This window comes from Hypomesus nipponensis, chromosome 27, assembly GCF_054491055.1.
Source record: "Hypomesus nipponensis isolate SF chromosome 27, ASM5449105v1, whole genome shotgun sequence".
In the NCBI taxonomy this organism is placed as follows: Eukaryota; Metazoa; Chordata; class Actinopteri; order Osmeriformes; family Osmeridae; genus Hypomesus; species Hypomesus nipponensis.
The window spans coordinates 3,977,269-3,994,785 of NC_140387.1; the positions used below are offsets into that span (position 1 = coordinate 3,977,269).

General features: G+C 54.3%; 1 protein-coding gene across 4 annotated transcripts in view; it reads right to left on the reverse strand.

Moving 5' to 3' along the window:
- erbin (erbb2 interacting protein) overlaps window positions 1-17,517 on the reverse strand; it is a 52,545-nt gene that overhangs the window by 9,439 nt on the left and 25,589 nt on the right. For all 4 annotated transcript variants that reach the window (XM_084693759.1, XM_084693757.1, XM_084693756.1 and 1 more), the window contains exons 7-21: window positions 17,178-17,234; window positions 14,871-14,934; window positions 14,570-14,644; window positions 13,514-13,658; window positions 11,824-11,896; window positions 9,705-9,834; window positions 9,383-9,498; window positions 7,648-7,717; window positions 5,815-5,914; window positions 4,913-5,034; window positions 3,404-3,577; window positions 2,857-3,039; window positions 2,307-2,424; window positions 1,901-2,084; window positions 36-1,482 (exon numbers count right to left, since the gene is read on the reverse strand). In XM_084693759.1, coding sequence (XP_084549885.1) covers window positions 36-1,482; window positions 1,901-2,084; window positions 2,307-2,424; window positions 2,857-3,039; window positions 3,404-3,577; window positions 4,913-5,034; window positions 5,815-5,914; window positions 7,648-7,717; window positions 9,383-9,498; window positions 9,705-9,834; window positions 11,824-11,896; window positions 13,514-13,658; window positions 14,570-14,644; window positions 14,871-14,934; window positions 17,178-17,234 — 3,058 coding nt within the window. The remainder of the gene's footprint in view (window positions 1-35; window positions 1,483-1,900; window positions 2,085-2,306; window positions 2,425-2,856; window positions 3,040-3,403; window positions 3,578-4,912; window positions 5,035-5,814; window positions 5,915-7,647; window positions 7,718-9,382; window positions 9,499-9,704; window positions 9,835-11,823; window positions 11,897-13,513; window positions 13,659-14,569; window positions 14,645-14,870; window positions 14,935-17,177; window positions 17,235-17,517) is intronic.

Genomic DNA, 17,517 nt, shown 5'->3' on the forward strand with positions numbered 1-17,517 from the left:
GCCGTTAACCTCAACGCCCGCGCGAATACTCTTACCTTCTCCATCTTCTTGGCCTCGATGTGTCGCATCACCTGGTCCCTCCAGTCAGTGGGAACCCTGCCCCCGGGCCCGTCGAGCAGACAGTGCTCCGACTTGACCCGGGCGTGGGGCCTCTTGCTGGGGCTGACGTGCTGGTAGTTGAAGTCGCTGACCGACATGGTCCTCTCGGGCAGCTCGTGGGGCAGGGGCCTGGCGAGGGTGTGTGGCCGGGCGCACGTGGGGCCGTCGATGCTGTACGTGCGGGCCGACAGAGGCCTCTGCATGGCCTGGGCCATGGCCAGGGGGCCCCTGCCCAGGGTGTGGATGTCCCTGTAGGTCATGTACTCGCCCTCGCCCGCCTGCGCGCGCCGCGGGTCCCCCATGGAGACGGTGGACGAGTTGCTGCTCTGCCTCTGCAGGGTGCTGCTCCGCGCCTGCCCGCCGGAGGGCAGCAGGCGCTCCTTGGCCCACGTCTCCCCGGGAAGCTTGGCTCCCGGGGGCCCCACCGCGGGGCCCCTGGGCTGGGGAGGCGGGTGGGGGTACGGGGGCGCCTGGTTGCGGTTGGAGTAGTTGGTGTTGGCCAGGGAGTGCTGGGGAGGAGGGAGGTAGGCCTGGTGGTCTGGAGGAGGGACGGAGGTCCTCTGGTTCCAGAGAGCGTCTTTGGGCACGGCGCTGCTGGTGTACTGGACGTTGTACTGGGGAGGGGGGAGGCCCATGGCCATGCTGGAGGGGACGGGGTACCTGCTGGTGCTGGCCGGGGGCTTGGAGGAGCCGGAGAGCAGGTCAGAGGACGAGGCAGAGGAGCCGGGGTACACCTGGAGGGTCTGGTCGTTGAGTAGCGAGGCCGATTTGCTCCGGACGATGCTCTGGCCCTGGGGCCCGGAGCCCGCCATCCTGGCCGCAGCGGGCCCCGGCTCGTAGCAGCCGCCGCCGTCGGCCTCCACGCCGTACAGCTTCATGCCGCCGCCGCCCTCCATGTTGGCGATGCTCTGGGACTTAGCCACCGTCGCCGGGGGAGGGACACACCTCTTCTCCGGGGACAGCTCCTCGGTGCTGCGGGACAGCGACATGTCGCTGGTCGCCGTCACCCCCGCCGACGCCCCGCCCCCCCGCCCGTTCAGGCGCTCGCCCGGCTGGTTGCCGTTTTCCCGGCGGCCCGCGTTATCCACGGAGGGCGGCCCGTTCTCGGGCGCGTCCGGCCGGACCATGTTGTCGGGCGGCGGCGGCCTGGCCACGTTCATGTTGATCTGGTCCCACTTGGTGTAGGCGTCGCCGTTGCTCAGGTCCTTCTGGATGAGGGCCAGCCGCTCCTCCGTGGACAGCTGGAAGTCCCCGGGCTGCTCGGGCTTGTCGTAGCCCTGCTGCTGGCTCTTCAGCAGGGCCTGCAGGGACGTGTCGGAGCCGTTGCCGTTCTGGAGCAGGGGAGCCGTCTCCCTCCTCTGGTTCATGTTCTCGTCCTCCTGTCTTGAGACGCACAGGGGAGGAGGAGGAGGAGGAGAGGGTTAGAGCAGGGACACAGTCGGGATAAAAGGGAGAGGTTTAAAGAGTCAAGTGTGCATAGTCACAGCCAAACAGACGTGTCCCTTTGACTTCGAGGTTTCATGTTTTATTTAGCGTTATTCAGATACCTAAATCCTTCCCCGAGGTGCTGACAAAGAGCCCAACAGCAGGGGAGGGAAGGAGGAGGGAAGGAGGAGCGGAGGAGGAAGAGGGGAGGAGGAGAGGAAGGAAGAGGGGAGGGGGAGGAGAGGAAGGAGGAGGATGAGGGGAGGAGGAAGGGCAAAAAGGGGCAGGAAGGACGAGGGGAGGGGGAAAAGAAGGGAGGGGAGTGGAGGGAAAAGGAGGGGCGGAGGAGGAGAGGGGAGCGTCGCAGTCTCACTACCTGGTCTTGGGGATGAAGGGCATCTTGGTCTCCCTCTCCGGGGTGCAGAGGGAGTTATCCTGGCTGCTGTCGGTCGTCAGGGACACAGAGTCGGACATGCGCGACGGCGACGAGCAGTTGCTGTTGTTCTGGTTGCTGTTGGCGACCGTGTCGTCCAGCAACGAGTCGGCGTCTTTCCCATCGTCTGCCGAGAGGGGAGGGGGGAAAAAAAACCTCCGTTAGGGAGAGCCCGCAACGCCGGCATCAAACCGGGCTGCTCATTCGACCCCCTTTTTGACCCGGGCCTTTGGAACAGGTCTCGTCTGTCCTTCCCTGCTGTTCGCCTGGCCAGCAGAGAGTTACTGCCCCCCCCTCCCCCCGCCTGACGAGCCTGTTCTCAGAGCGTGGGGGCTGGATTGAGGGGTACCTTTTTTGTCCTTACTTAGGGCCACCACTTTGGGCTGGTTGATGGAGATCTCGATCAGCGGGGGCCTCATCTCCGCCACCTTCATCTCGTCCTCCTCCGACGACAGCTCGTCCGAGTCCTGCGGCGTTGGAGACCAGAGAGAGAGAGTCAGAGAGAGAGTCAGAGAGAGAGAGTCAGAGAGAGAGAAAGAGTCAGAGAGAGAGAGAGTCAGAGTCAGAGAGAGAGAGAGAGAGAGTCAGAGAGAGAGAGAGTCAGAGTCAGAGAGAGACAGAGAGAGAGAGAGTCAGAGTCAGAGTCAGAGAGAGTCAGAGTCAGAGAGAGAGAGAGAGAGAGAGAGAGAGAGACAGAGAGAGAGAGAGAGAGTCAGACAAGTGTCGAGCAATTGAATGAGGGTCGAGGTTGGTTCTCGGTGCGGTTCTGTAGGGGGCGTATGCGAACAAATCAACGTGATTCATGTGAATGAGTGACTGTCCACGCCCGTTCGCGTCTGGCGTCCCCCCCCCCCACCCCCCCGGATGATTCCAGAACGTCCCCCCTGGACGTGAGGTACCTCGAGGGTGTCCTCGTGGTTCATCATGGTCCTGGTGTTGTCCGAGCTCTGCAGCGAGGTCTTCTGGGAGTTGAAGGACTCCGAGGTGTCCCTGGAGAGCGGCGCTGTGGAGTCCTCCACGTAGATGGGCGCCTTGGGCTCCATCTCCACGGCTTTGCCGTTGGCACAGGGACCCTCGATCACCTGACCGACGAGCGCACACACACACACACACACACACACAGGAAGAAACATCGTCAAGCTGAGTTTGCTTTCGTTCCAGACGACAGCCATCAGGGAAGGCAAAACTGCTGTTTTATCATGCTATGTCCCTGTCCCTCCCGAGCAAACACCCAGTTATGAGATGCCTAATAAAAGAGCAATAAACGATACCGGTTGAGCGGTTTACTCATTGTGCAACGCCGTCGACACAGTCAACGCTGTAGTGCTTCTGTGTATCAACTGAGCAGAACGAGGTTGATTTGGACGGTGGGGGTGTATCTCTCTCTGTGTGTGTGAACTAGGATGTGTGTGTGTGTGTGTGTGTGTGGGGGGGGGTGGTGGTAACCTTGACGCCCACGTCCTGCACGCCCACGTGCTTCCGCTCGCTGGTCCTGGCGTCTCTCCCCGACTCGTCGCTCGACTCGTCCTCCTTGAGGCGGTGGGCCACGGACTGGGCCGTCTTCACCATGCTCTTCAGCTCGTCGGGATACGGCGTCGGGTAGCGCTTCAGGTTGCCCTCCTGGAACACACACACACAAACACAACCAATTAAAAATCAGTGATGCCACGCGGGTTTCTTGGCTCAAGGTAGACAGGAAGGGGTGGAGGGTGTGTGTGGGGGTATGTGTGTGTGTGTGGGGGTGGGGTGGTGTTAGGCCAGCCTGGCAGAGGAAGTGGCAGACAGTCAGTCAGTGAGACAGCATGAGAGGGGGCGTGTCTCTCCAGACTCCCTCCCCCCCCCCCCGCTCCTCCGCGCCAGACGGCCATATTGTGCCAGTGGGACACGAGAGACGCCGCGATGGGTGGAAAAAAGCATTGCGAGAGCGGGCTCCAGGCAGTCTCTGGTCCTGAACCAGACCCCAGACGGCGTTAATGGCCATTTGGTGCAGGAAGTAACATGTAGACCCATCCTTCAGCACGTCAACAGGGGAGGACAGCACATCTTCTTCAGGAAATGTAACTGGTGGGTGGGGGAGGGGGGCTGTGCTCTGGAGGCTTGGTGATGCACTTGGTGGGAGCCAGACCTGATGCTTCATCAAAGGACATTAGGGATTTTTGATACGTCGCTTATGTTCAGTACTCGCGTTAACCTAGAGAATGTGCCGGCCCAAGCGGCAGTGTTTTATACGGCTGATGAAGACTTGTGGGAGGAGGGGAGGAGCGTGTTACAGAACACATCCCCACTCATCATTAGACCTGCCCTCTGGAAGAACACATCCTCCTCATCATTAGACCTGCCCTCTGGAAGAACACATCCTCCTCATCATTAGACCTGCCCTCTGGAAGAACACATCCTCCTCATCATTAGACCTGCCCCTCTGGAAGAACACATCCTCCTCATCATTAGACCTGCCCTCTGGAAGAACACATCCTCCTCATCATTAGACCTGCCCTCTGGAAGAACACATCCTCCTCATCATTAGACCTGCCCCTCTGGAAGAACACATCCTCCTCATCATTAGACCTGCCCTCTGGAAGAACACATCCTCCTCATCATTAGACCTGCCCTCTGGAAGAACACATCCTCTTGATGAAATCTTCCCTCATTTGCATCGGGCCATCCATGCTATAATCAATAACACGGACAACTGAGGTCACCCATTCAGGACGTGTGTGTGTGTGTGTGCTTATGACTGTGTACACATGTATGAGTGTATTCATGTTGTGTATATGTGTGTGAGTGTATTCATGTTGTGTATATGTGTGTGAGTGTATTCATGTTGTGTATATGTGTGTGAGTGTATTCATGTTGTGTATAGGTGTGTGAGTGTATTCATGTACTGTATAGGTGTGTGTGTGTACACGTGAGTGTATTCATGTATGTATGTGTGTGTGTGTGTGGCCCAGTACTGACCCTCGGAGGCGTCTCCCTCTCGTCCTTGTCCTCGTCACACTCGAAGGCCACCTGCGCCCGCTGCTTGCGCTGCTCCTCCCAGAGAGAGGGGTTGAAGCTCTCGCTGTCCGAGTTGGGGATGTCTGAGGAAGGAGGGCACAGCGACACGTTCTCACCCAGCGTCACACACACACACACAGGCAGGCCCGGTGACCACCTCCAGCGGGACTACAAGCACGGCACCGCGGAAATGTCTCAGGGCCTACGAGACAGTTTCTTACACACACACACACGCGCGCGCGCTGAGGAACCCCTCCGTTCTCCCCCAGTGTGGGTCGCAGAGCTTGGGCGAGCTAGCAGAGGGGGTGGAACACTACACCTGGGTGGCCTGACAGGTGCTCCGCGGAGAGACAAAGGCTACAGTTTCGACTCCCCCCCCGCCCCTGCGCCTAAGATAAGGTTCCGGGGACACAGAATACTTCCAAGGAACCCATCTTGGGTTCTGGCTCCAAAAAAAAAAAAAAAAAAAAAACGCCTTTACTGCGAAACAAGATAAAAGGAAGGTTGTTAAAGAGCAGCCGCTGTAGAGATGACTTTATGGGAGTCTGGGGAATAGGGACACGGAGTCGAGAGGAAAAACAACATGCCCGCCCAGACAGCTGGGACGTGCTGCCTGATACTTTTCCCTCCTGGCATCGTGCCCTCACGATGGCCAAGCCTGGAGAGAGAGCCCTGAGAAGTTCCTAAGAAGCCTGGAGAAAGAGTTCCTGAGAAGTTCCTAAGAAGCCTGGAGAGTTCCAGCACATTTGATTGACCCGCTCGGACGAAACCGACAGGGCAAAGGCGCCCCCTCCGATTCGGACGGCGATTTGGGGGGGGCGGCGTTTGACTCAGCGTTGGCGGACCGAAGTGTTGGTACTCACACTCCTCCGTCCGGGTCTGCTGGGGGAACATGTAGTTGGTGAGGACCGTCTTGTGGGTCTCCTGGTCCTCATCCTTCTGGAGGGGGATGAGGGGCTTGGACTGGGGACGAAGACAGACCGGTGACGAAGACAGGTGAGACATGACTCTCGCTTTGTACACCATTTACCTTACATTTACATTTAGTCATTTAGCAGACGATCTTACCCAGAGTGACTTACAGTAAGTACAGGGATGTTCCCCCCCCCCAAGTAGGGTGAAGTGTGTCCCAAGGACACAACGTCATTTTGGCACGGCCGGGAATCGATCTGGCAACCTTCAGATTACTAGCCCGATTCCCTCACCGTTCAGCCACCTGACTCCCTTGCTCCACCACACCACCACACTCGCGCCTGACAGGAAGCTCTGGGGGGTATTCCAGAAGGCAGGCGATGCAACACAACGAGGTAAGTTAACCCACCAGCTGATTCACAATGTTGCAGCAACCTCCTGGCAACGTTGCTACAACGCTGGGTGTCAGCTGGGGAGTTAACCTACCCGGGTATGTCACATAACCTGCTTTCTGGAATACCCCCTAGAACTAATACCATTGTAAACGGTGATTATTGACACTATGCTCGACCTGTGTGACATTTTTATTTAATTTCGAAACAAACGCAGTCAACCTCTGGGTTGAGACAGCTGAAGGGCTTCAAGCCTGACGAGAGTATTGCGTATCAGTCATCAGGGTGAAGCCTGAAGGCCTTACATATATACATTTAATTCAGCCTGTTTCGGCCTGGTTGTCTCCAGTGTATTCCGTTTCAGTCGATCCCTACACACGGTGTGTGTGTGTGTGTGTTCCCAGAGCAAAGATAACGCTTCATAAAAAGGCTGCCTCCGTCTCCCTCTCCACCCACTCCTCATCACTCCACACAGGGGGAGAACAAGAGTGTTTGCATACAGACGCTTGGAGGTCGAAAAGTCGAAGTCGAAAAAAAAAAAAAAAAAAAAAAAAAACAGTGACCTGGTGTGACTATAAGGAGAGCGTCTCTCAGTGTGTCCGGAAGCTACTGCCAGGAAGTCAAATGATGACAGCAGCCCATGTTCTTAAGAAAAAAAAAAAAACCTTCTCTCTCAATGAACACCAAGCTGTCTCAACCTGAGGCTCCTTGGTTGTCAGGTAACCTATAAGTCTACTGTGCAGTTGTGTGGCATAAGCAGCCTGCAGGGCCATATGGTGTGTGTGGGTAAACAACACAAAGGCATTTGATTGCGTTTAAGCGGCGTTTTTCCGAGGTTGGGCTCTCTCCCGATGAGATTAGTGTACGCTTGGCGGTGTCGTACAACAAAGAAAATCGGACTGTTCTCACCCCGACAATGAAAGTGAAGGAGAAAAAAATAATAGTAAAGAAATGGGGAAAAGAACCACCATTCAGTATCTGCACAATGACAGCTATTGTGTGTGGGGTCAGTAAGGATAACAGTGGGTGAAGCAATCAAAGGGGTTTTGTTATGGCGCTTGTGATCTTCGAATCAACAAAAAAACTAAATTACATTGAAAGGGAGGGTCTAAATATTACCACTCTGATGGAGTGGAGTGATATTGCACTGTCTTATCCTCCATCTATCTCCCCCATGGGTGCAGTCAACAGTGACCCAGCCACACCCCCTCTTAGACACACACTCGATCACACCTCCCTTTGTCCCAGCTGGGAGACAGCACGCCAGGACTCAAGCTCATACACCTCCCTCCTCCTCCTCCTCCTCCAGGCCCGGCCCCACCAACGTGACCTGGCCGCCCCGAGGAGGGAGAGGGCGCCTGGGGGACACGGTGTCCGTTGAGAGGGCCTCACCTGGTTCTCCGACAGCCACATAGCGGTCATCTGGCTCAGCTTGGTGAAGCTGTAGGGCAGGTTTCTCAGCCTGAAGAGGGGGAGGAAAGGAGGACACTGGTCAGTGTGATGGGTTAGGGTTAGATACACAGAGAGAGAGACAGGGAGAGACAGGGAGAGAGAGACAGGGAGAGAGAGACAGGGAGAGAGAGACAGGGAGAGAGAGACAGGGAGAGACAGGGAGAGAGAGACAGGGAGAGAGAGACAGGGAGAGAGAGACAGGGAGAGAGAGACAGGGAGAGAGAGAGACACAGATTCGGCGACACAGAGGAGAAACACCAAAAATCCTGTTGCGTCAACAGGTTTGCCAAGGGAGAATGTAGAAGGAGCGTGTGTTTCTAAAGGTAATAAACACCTCTCTCCCCTTCACTGTGAGGTGATAAGCTGCTGAATTACACTGGCTTACAAACTGTCCAATAAAGCATAAAAAATGCACAAAAAAAACTACTAAACTACATATTATATATATAAAAATACAAAAGACGGAAAGAAAACGAGGCCATCTCAGGGCTGCCCAGTGAAATGGGAGCTTATAACAGGGACTTTTTCAGGCCTTCACTTACTTTGTCGGTTTCAGACTGCCCGTGCTCATGTCTGTGTGTCTGCAAGGTGGGGAACGCACTAAACATTCTTTCAACCATTGTTGACAGGGTTTTTTTTTCCCTCCCCCCCCCCCACAGACTTGGTATAATCCACTTTAGTCGAGGAGCTACATTTCTGTTGCCACTTCCAATAAGCTGGATGAGCATGTTTTGCAGGGTGCCATGCGGTAACATTAGCACGGCCTCGACAACACAGACCAGCCTGACGCCATTTTCTAACCGAGTATAAAAACAGGCCTCCAGTTCACGGAACCCGACAGAAACGAGTAATTAACGAGCCGTGAGGATTTGAAACCCGACTTCCTTGTTCGCGTGCTGCGACCGTGTTCCTCATCTACCATGCGGCGGCGGGGAGGGGGGGGGGGGGTCATCCACTTCCTTCGATTTAGGTCAGGTTATCTCCCAGATTCGAGTTTCACATGGAGGGCTGAGTTCAAGTTGCAGAGCAGACTGTGGGAGAGGCAGACTGTGGGGGAGGCAGACTGTGGGGGAGGCAGACTGTGGGGGAGGCAGACTGTGGGGGAGGCAGACTGTGGGAGAGGCAGACTGTGGGGGAAGCAGACTGTGGGGGAGGCAGACTGTGGGGGAGGCAGACTGTGGGGGAGGCAGACTGTGGGGGAGGCAGACTGTGGGAGAGGCAGACTGTGGGGGAGGCAGACTGTGGGGGAGGCAGACTGTGGGGGAGGCAGACTGTGGGGGAGGCAGACTGTGGGGGAGGCAGACTGTGGGGGAGGCAGACTGTGGGGGAGGCAGACTGTGGGTCTGAGTGCTGGCTAAGAGACGGGGGAGGAGGCAGGGAGGTGGCCGGGGGAGGAGGCAGGGAGGAGAGGGGGAGGCCGGGAGGAGAGGGGGAGGCCGGGAGGAGAGGGGGAGGCCGGGGGAAGAGGCAGAGAGGGGGAGGCCGGGGGAAGAGGCAGGGAGGAGAGGGGGAGGAGGCAGGGAGGAGAGGGGGAGGAGGCAGGGAGGAGAGGGGGAGGCAGGGAGGAGAGGGGGAGGAGGCAGGGAGGAGAGGGGGAGGAGGCAGGGAGGAGAGGGGGAGGAGGCAGGGAGGAGAGGGGGAGGAGGCAGGGAGGAGAGGGGGAGGCCGGACTCACTTGTTGTCGCTGAGGTTGATGACCTTGAGCTTCTGCATGTCTCCCATCTCCTCCGGCAGAGACTCCAGCTTGTTGGAGTGGAGGAACAGCACAGTGGCGTGTTTCCAGTTGCCCATCTGTGTGGGGGAGAGACCAAGGGCAGGGGGGTCAGGACAGTAGGAGGAAGGCTCTCTCACACACACACACACACACACACACACACGTCACACAACCACCCACCCCTCCACACCCACAACATGATGGCATGTCATCGCTCATCACGCGTGCACAAACATGTCCACGTGCAGTGCTGACAGACAGACAGACAGAGGGACGCTCGCACCTCGGACGGCAGCTGAGCCAGGAAGTTGTGGTCGGCGGCGAAGGTGCGCAGGCTGACACACTGGCCGATGGAGGGGGGCAGGGCCTCGATCTCGTTGAAGCTGCAGTCCAACTCATCCAGCGCTGCCAGCCTGGGGAGCGACGAGAGGAGGAGGGAGGGAGAGGAGAAGGGGAGGGAGGGAGAGAGGGAGAGGAGGGAGGGAGGGAGGGAGAGAAGGGGAGGGAGGGAGGGAGGGAGGGAGAGGAGAAGGGGAGGGAGGGAGAGGATGGAGAGGGGAGGGAGGGAGAGGAGAAGGGGAGGGAGGGAGAGGAGAAGGGGAGGGAGGGAGGGAGAGGAGAAGGGGAGGGAGGGAGAGGAGAAGGGGAGGGAGGGAGAGGAGAAGGGGAGGGAGGGAGGGAGAGGAGAAGGGGAGGGAGGGAGAGGAGAAGGGGAGGGAAAGGAGGGAGGGGAAACCAGATGCGAGGCACTGTCATTATGAGCAGCAAATGAACCTTAACCTTGGACTGTTTCAAACAAGCGTTTTATGAGTACAAATAAAAGGCTCGTTTTATGTACTTAAAGTAAGGTGTCTGAAAAACTGCTTTTCTGATGTGTGGATGAACAGTTCAGAGGGCAACTACCTATTCAAAAAAATAGGTAGTTGCCTATTTCTCAAAAAAAAACTCTCTGTCACTACAGACTTTGCACCCGAGTACAGACCTTTCTACGGAAGGGTGGATCTACGTTACAGGAACGCACCACTCCATATCCACGACAACCAAAATCTGTTTCTCGTTACGTTGCGTCCAAGTCGGGCTCGCAAATATGCAAGCTAGCATACTATAAATATATCTGGTGGTGTTATTCAAACATTAATCTCCAACAGAGAAAAAATAAATAAAAAGGCCTTCTAAATGATGAAGGTGTGTGTGTGAGCACGGACCGTGCTCATTGGCTGGAGGGCATATAGTGTTTGGGGACGGGGAAACTGGTCAAAATGAAACAGTCTGGACAGAGATGACCTTTATTGATAGACAGCTATGAGACCAAAACGAAAATATTGGAACAAATTTCAATAAGAGGGGCTTGCTGTCCTGAATAACCCAATGAAAAGAAAACTACTCTGGACTGATCTGGTATTTTTTTCCCCAAGCTGAGATGTGAAGTCGTGATGTCTTAACGAGTGGCAGTATAACGTTCGGTCGCGATGAGCACTGAAGGCTCCTAAAAGCTTTATGAGACTGACTTCAGGCTGTGGAAACAAACAGCGAGAGGAAGCTTTCTGCTGAATGAAGACGAAAACCCGCGCTGGGAATTGTGAGAAACACACGCAGACCTGCTTAAATCACTGGATTGAAGTGATTCCCTGAAAAGAATCGTTTCTGCGTAGTCACAGTTGAGAGATCTGAACTCGGCTTACAAGGCGACCTCTGGACAACCTCAAAAGAAGGGTTTGGGAGCCAAAATAGTGAAATAAAGGATTATATACATTTGAATCAGTATGCTTAACCATCAACCTTTGACAGGGATTAAACCATACTACTCGCAAATCACATTCTCATAATCCGGCCCAGTAACCAGTCATAATCCCAGTCTAAGAAACACATCCTAGCATAAGGTATAATTGGCAATGTTTTGCAAATCGCAAAATAATTGGCAAACGTGAGCAACATCTATCCATTCGAAATCTAATTGAACCCCATGTTGAATATTTGATATTTCGGTGTGGCTTTTAGCACGAACGATCAGCTTTAAGGCAAACGCCAGGTTGAGCCTTTGCCCCTTTTTCCAGCTTCTGGAAATGAGGAAGATTCTCAGGGTCATGGGGCCCCAGCAGGACCCCATACTTTCCCTGTGTGATTCGAGGCTCGGGGGCCCCCGGGGTACAAATCAGCCAGGGGACCCCAGAACCCCTCGCGGCACCCGTGGGTCCTAATACGAGACCAGGGTCGACATGGTGCAGAACGCTGGCTTGAACGAGGAGGGAGCTCACTGGCTGTCAATCTAAGACATCACTTTGAACAGGCACAGGTAAGAACCGGAATCCCATTGGTCCAGCTCGAGTGGATATGAGTCCTGGCCTGGTGGCGTTTTCGTATCCGCGGTCGCTGCGAGAGGCGAGACGGTTTCGAACACTCACCCGCCAATGGAGTCTGGGAGGTATATAAGCTGGTTCTCGTCCACCTTCAGAGCAGTTAGCTTCTTCAGGGAGCCTGAGAGTGAGATGAATAGAGAGAGAGAGAGAGAGAGAGAGAGAGAGAGAGAGAGAGAGAGAGAGAGAGAGAGAGAGAGAGAGAGAGAGAGAGCGATAGAGAGATAAAGAGAGCCAGAAGGAGTAAGAGAGACAAAGAGAAGATATTGGAGCACAACCCCAGAATAAGTATTGATTGCTTTACGCAAAGGATTACAAAGAGAGGCATATCCATTTCAGTAATGCATAAGAATAATACCCCTATTAATACGGTAGCCTAATTGGTTTACGTCTATTGATAGGTGCTCAAATAATAGCTGGCTGAATTCGGCAAGGCCATCTTGCCTCTGCAAACAAAACATGTTGTATCACAAACTGAAAGGATCCAATAGATGTGGCCAGATGAAAATATTCACAAAACAACTATTTAGCAAAGTGACTCACTTCACAACATTGACATGAACACAATAAATAAATAAAGAGATAAAATAGTACCCGTCATTTATTCTGGCTAGCGTCTGGAACCCTTTCCTCTCTCATTAACCACAGTCTAGATGAGTCATTTGCGCCATAATGAGATTCTATTATATTCTATTACAGCCAATGTTCCTTTCTCTTCCAGAGAGCATCCAGCCTATTCATTAGACACATATGACCAGTAGCTAGGTCCACAAAGCAGCTGTGTGTGTTCAGTACGCTGCAACGAGGGACGCTCACCTATGGAGACAGACAGCTGTGTGTGTGTGTGTGTGTGTACCTATGGAGCCAGGCAGCTGTGTGTGTGTGTGTGTGTGTGTGTGTGTGTGTGTGTGTGTGTGTGTGTGTGTGTACCTATGGAGCCAGGAAGCTGTGTGTGTGTGTGTGTGTGTACCTATGGAGCCAGGCAGCTATGTGTGTGTGTGTGTGTGTGTACCTAAGGAGCCAGGCAGCTATGTGTGTGTGCGTGTGTACCTATGGAGCCAGGCAGCTATGTGTGTGTGTGTGTGTACCTATGGAGCCAGGCAGCTCTGTGTGTGTGTGTGTGTGTGTGTGTCTGTGTGTGTGTGTGTCTGTGTGTGTGTGTGTGTGTCTGTGTGTGTGTGTGTGTGTGTGTGTCTGTGTGTGTGTGTGTCTGTGTGTGTGTGTGTGTGTCTGTGTGTGTGTGTGTGTGTGTGTGTGTGTGTGTGTACCTATGGAGCCAGGCAGCTCTGTGTGTGTGTGTGTGTCTGTGTCTGTGTGTGTGTGTGTCTGTGTGTGTGTGTGTGTGTGTCTGTGTGTGTGTGTGTGTCTGTGTGTGTGTGTGTGTGTGTGTGTGTGTCTGTGTGTGTGTGTGTGTGTGTCTGTGTGTGTGTGTGTCTGTGTGTGTGTGTGTGTGTGTGTGTGTGTGTGTGTGTGTACCTATGGAGCCAGGCAGCTCTGTGTGTGTGTGTGTGTCTGTGTGTGTGTGTGTGTGTGTCTGTGTGTGTGTGTGTCTGTGTGTGTGTGTGTGTGTGTGTGTACCTATGGAGCCAGGCAGCTGTGTGTGTGTGTGTGTGTGTGTGTACCTATGGAGCCAGGCAGCTCTGTGTGTGTGTGTGTGTCTGTGTGTGTGTGTGTACCTATGGAGCCAGGCAGCTCTGTGTGTGTGTGTGTGTGTGTGTGTGTGTGTGTGTGTGTGTACCTATGGAGCCAGGCAGCTGTGTGAGAGCGTTGTTGGACAGCAGCAGGTCTTGCAGGTTCTCACAGCCAGCGATCTGCTCGTCCACCATCTCCAGGTTGTTCTTGGACACGTCAAGGTAAGCCAGCTGCTTCAGAGTCCCCAGCATCTGAGCACACACACACACATACACAACAATATGAAACACAAGCCTTCTTTCATCCTGGGCCACTTGGCTCGTGGATAAAATGCAGACGATTAAGACAGAATCCCCCAAATCCATGTCTGCTTTCTGAGATCATTTCACAGTATCCATTTATAGTTCAACTGACGACGAGGCTGTCGTCAAACTCTTCAAATCTGGACGATAAACCAAAACAGAAGGGAGGGTTGCCGGAATGTTCCAACCAACTCGAGTATTCCGGAGCACCGATGGCTGGTTGTGAGAGGCTCACCGACCCTCCGCGCTGATGAACCCAGAGGCAGCGGTACGCTCAAGGGCCACAGCAGGATACTCAGTCCAGCCGCCTCACAACCCCCCCCCGTCCCCGTCCCCGTCCCCACGCACTGACTCCCACAGGCACTAAGACAAGACACACTGGGCGTTCGGTGTGATTTGGGAGTTTGTGTGACTCGCAGGCATCGCCGCGCCGTGTGCTGTGTCGGAGGAATACGTCATGTAGTACCCGCGAAGAGGCTACGCGGCGAAGCGCGTGGAAGTTTCCAGAATCTGTTTCGGGGGATGTTTTCTGTCATTGTGTTTGGCTTTAATCCTAATCCTCACAGGAGGACCAGACTGACCTGTCCTTGCAGCTGTTGAAACGCTAACAGCAGCACTCTGATGCTGTAATTGTGACCCATTTCCAAAACAACAAACTGGCTATTTTGACGGAAAGGAGACAAGGGATGATGCTTGACTGCTTTCATCCGTCACTGTTTCACTGTACCGCCAGAGTCCAAGGCGCCTGAGAGGATGAGTACTGAGGTGGAGGAAGACTGTTCTAGAGGTTAGGGTGTTTGCATACGTACCCCAGGTAAGACTGTTCTAGAGGTCAGAGGTCAGGGTGTTTGCATACGTACCCCAGGTAGAAAGGTGAGTCGGTTCCCATCCATCCACAGCTCCTTGATCCCTGTGAGCTGCTCCAACACCTCAGGCTGGGGAGAAGGAGGGGTCAACACCATTGTAAGCAAGTCGGAATCGCTACACATCCAGCTGCCAACAGATCGACCGTTTATTGAACCATGACACATTCGGTTCATTTCCCAAACAGATAAGTCAGTCGGTTTGGGATCCAGTCAGGAGTGAATGGGGCAAATGTAGGGTTGCTGGAAAGTCAGCCAGCCAGCCAGCCAGCCAACCAGCCAGCTTATTGAGACTCACCACTTCAGTGAACTCGTTGCTCCCCAGATCCAGTCGCTCCAGCTGTGTGAGTTTGTGCATGCTTCTGCAGAGAGAGAGAGACAGACAGGGAGAGAGAGAGAGAGGCGGAAGGAGAGGGAGAGAAACAGACAATAGCGTTGAGCAACCCAATCAGATAATGCAAAGCCATGCAAACGTTGGTCAAATGATCTGGACGGCCATCGCGACCATTTTCTCGTGACCCTGGGGACTGCTTTGCCTCCTCACCTAGCAGATCACGTCACATTTCACACACATCTAGTGCTGTGAGCCACACCAAGGGGTTATAAATGACACGGCTCTACCAAAGTACAGCAATAGAGCAGAGCTCCATTTAGTACTGAAAACACCACCACTCTGTATGCCGCCCGCAGTACAAAGTCAAGAACAGGCTGTGCTTCCGTGAGTTTGAAGCCCAAAAAGAAGATAAAAAAAGGCATTCAGCATAGGCTGAGGCCTTACCGCAGCGGCCTGGGTTGGATCTGAATCTGGGCTTGGGCCGTTCCTGCATGTCTTACTCTCCCCTGCCTTTCCTGTCACACTTCAGTCCATTAAAGCATGACAAAATAATGATATATACATATATATGTACGCACACACTGTATATAAAGAAAAGGGCTAATATTCGGGCTCAGAAGGTATGACAGCTAAATCCCCCCCCCCCCCCCCCGGTGAGCTTGCCTGGTCTTACGACCTCTTTGGGACGTCACAACACCGGATGGATTTCAATCTCATACCTCTGTGCTGTGCAGCCGGGAGTTCAAGCCCTAGGTGGTGTTTTTCGTAAATGAATACGACGTGATATGAAAACACCGGCCGCCTGTTTTTGAAGCTTGCGACGACGAGCCCTAGCCTTTCGCCGCCAAATTCCTGCCCCGCGCTTGGCAGGGCGACACGTGAGGGGGGGCCGGCCAGCTCTCAGATAGCAGCATGTGGTCAGAGGGAGGTGGGGGGGTGGGAGGTGGGGAGGGCCGGTTCAAGCTTTCCAGCAGCACCCTGGGAGCTAGAGCAGAGCTTGTGTACCGCGGGAGATAAGCTAGCTAGTGTACCGCAGGAGATGAGCTAGCTAGTGTACCGCGGGAGATGAGCTAGCTAGTGTACCTCAGGAGATGAGCTAGCTAGTGTACCTCAGGAGATGAGCTAGCTAGTGTCCCGCGGAAGATAAGCTAGCTAGTGTACCGCAGGAGATGAGCTAGCTAGTGTACCGCAGGAGATGAGCTAGCTAGTGTACCGCGGGGATGAGCTAGCTAGTGTACCGCGGGGATGAGCTAGCTAGTGTACCGCAGGAGATGAGCTTGCTAGTGTACCGCAGGAGATGAGCTTGCTAGTGTACCTCAGGAAATAAGATGGCTAGTGTACCTCAGGAAATGAGCTAGCTAGCTGCCACAGGCAGGGGACCAGGGAGAACAGAAGTGCGCAGAGCTTGTAAGCTTCACTCCAACACCAAGGGAAGGAGCAGAGCACCAAAATGAGCAAGTGCTCTTTCTCGTTTTACGTGTATGTGTGCGTCTCTCTCTCTCTCGCCTCTCTCTGGCTTGGATCCTGACCATTAATTGCTGGTCTCCTGTCAGGGTTCCCAGTTCCTAACAGGCCTGGACGTTGTCAAATAAACAGCTTGAGAGGCTTGCTCTGCACCACACTCGCATGCCTGAGCCAGCGAGGCGTCGGTCACGGGGTGCAAGGGACGGCGGGAGAACGATAAGAGGCACGGCATGGCATCCTCAAAAGTACCGTATCGATTAAAAAAAAACGACAAAAGACAGGTGAGAGTGCAAAGAGTGTGGGGGGGAGGGGGGGGTCACGTCTGTGGGTCTTCACATTTCGAAAAAAAAGAAAAAAGGAGGAGGCTCGCCAGGCACGGAGAGCTCTCCAGTGGCGATCAGAAGCCGGCGGGCGGCCAACAGAGGCAGGAGTCTGAGGAGAGGGTTCTGAAACGTGTCGCAGCACGCAGCAGCCTCCACGCTGCAGCCTAGACTTTCTCCTTATGGGAGACTGAGGAGTTCAATGGAACTTCAATGCGTGGGGAGCAGGGAGAAAGTGAAAGAGAGAGAGTGAGAGAGACAGCGAGAGAGTAGAAGAGAGCAAAAGAGAGAATTAAAGAGAAAGTGAGAAAGACAGCTAGAGAGACTCTAACCCAGAGAGATAAGGAATATAGAAGAGAGAATATGAGAGACAGAGAGAATACAAGAGAGAGAGGTAGAGAGAGATAGGAATATGGAGGGAGAGAGAATGCTTCTCCTCACACGAACACACGCAAGAACCTTGTGTGTCATCAAGAAGGGCACTTACTTTGGCAACATCTTCAGCTGGTTCTCTCTCAGCTCCAGGATCTGCAGCTTGGTCAACCTAAGGGCGGGGGGGGGGGGGGGGGGGAGAGGGGGGGCACAGTGAGAAGACGTTCTGGGAGCAGGTGGACGAGTGCTCAATAAACTCAGACATGATGAATAGGATGAATAAGGGATAAGCGCTGTTTATCGATGAGCTTTCCACCGACGGTTTACACTTCCACGAACATCATCCAAAACGATCATCTTTATCGAGCGACGGCCTTTTCAGACGATGCTAAAGGTGCATTAGGGGAGTATCGGGTCGGGTCGTTCACTGTACAAAGGGGAAACCTAAACCCGCC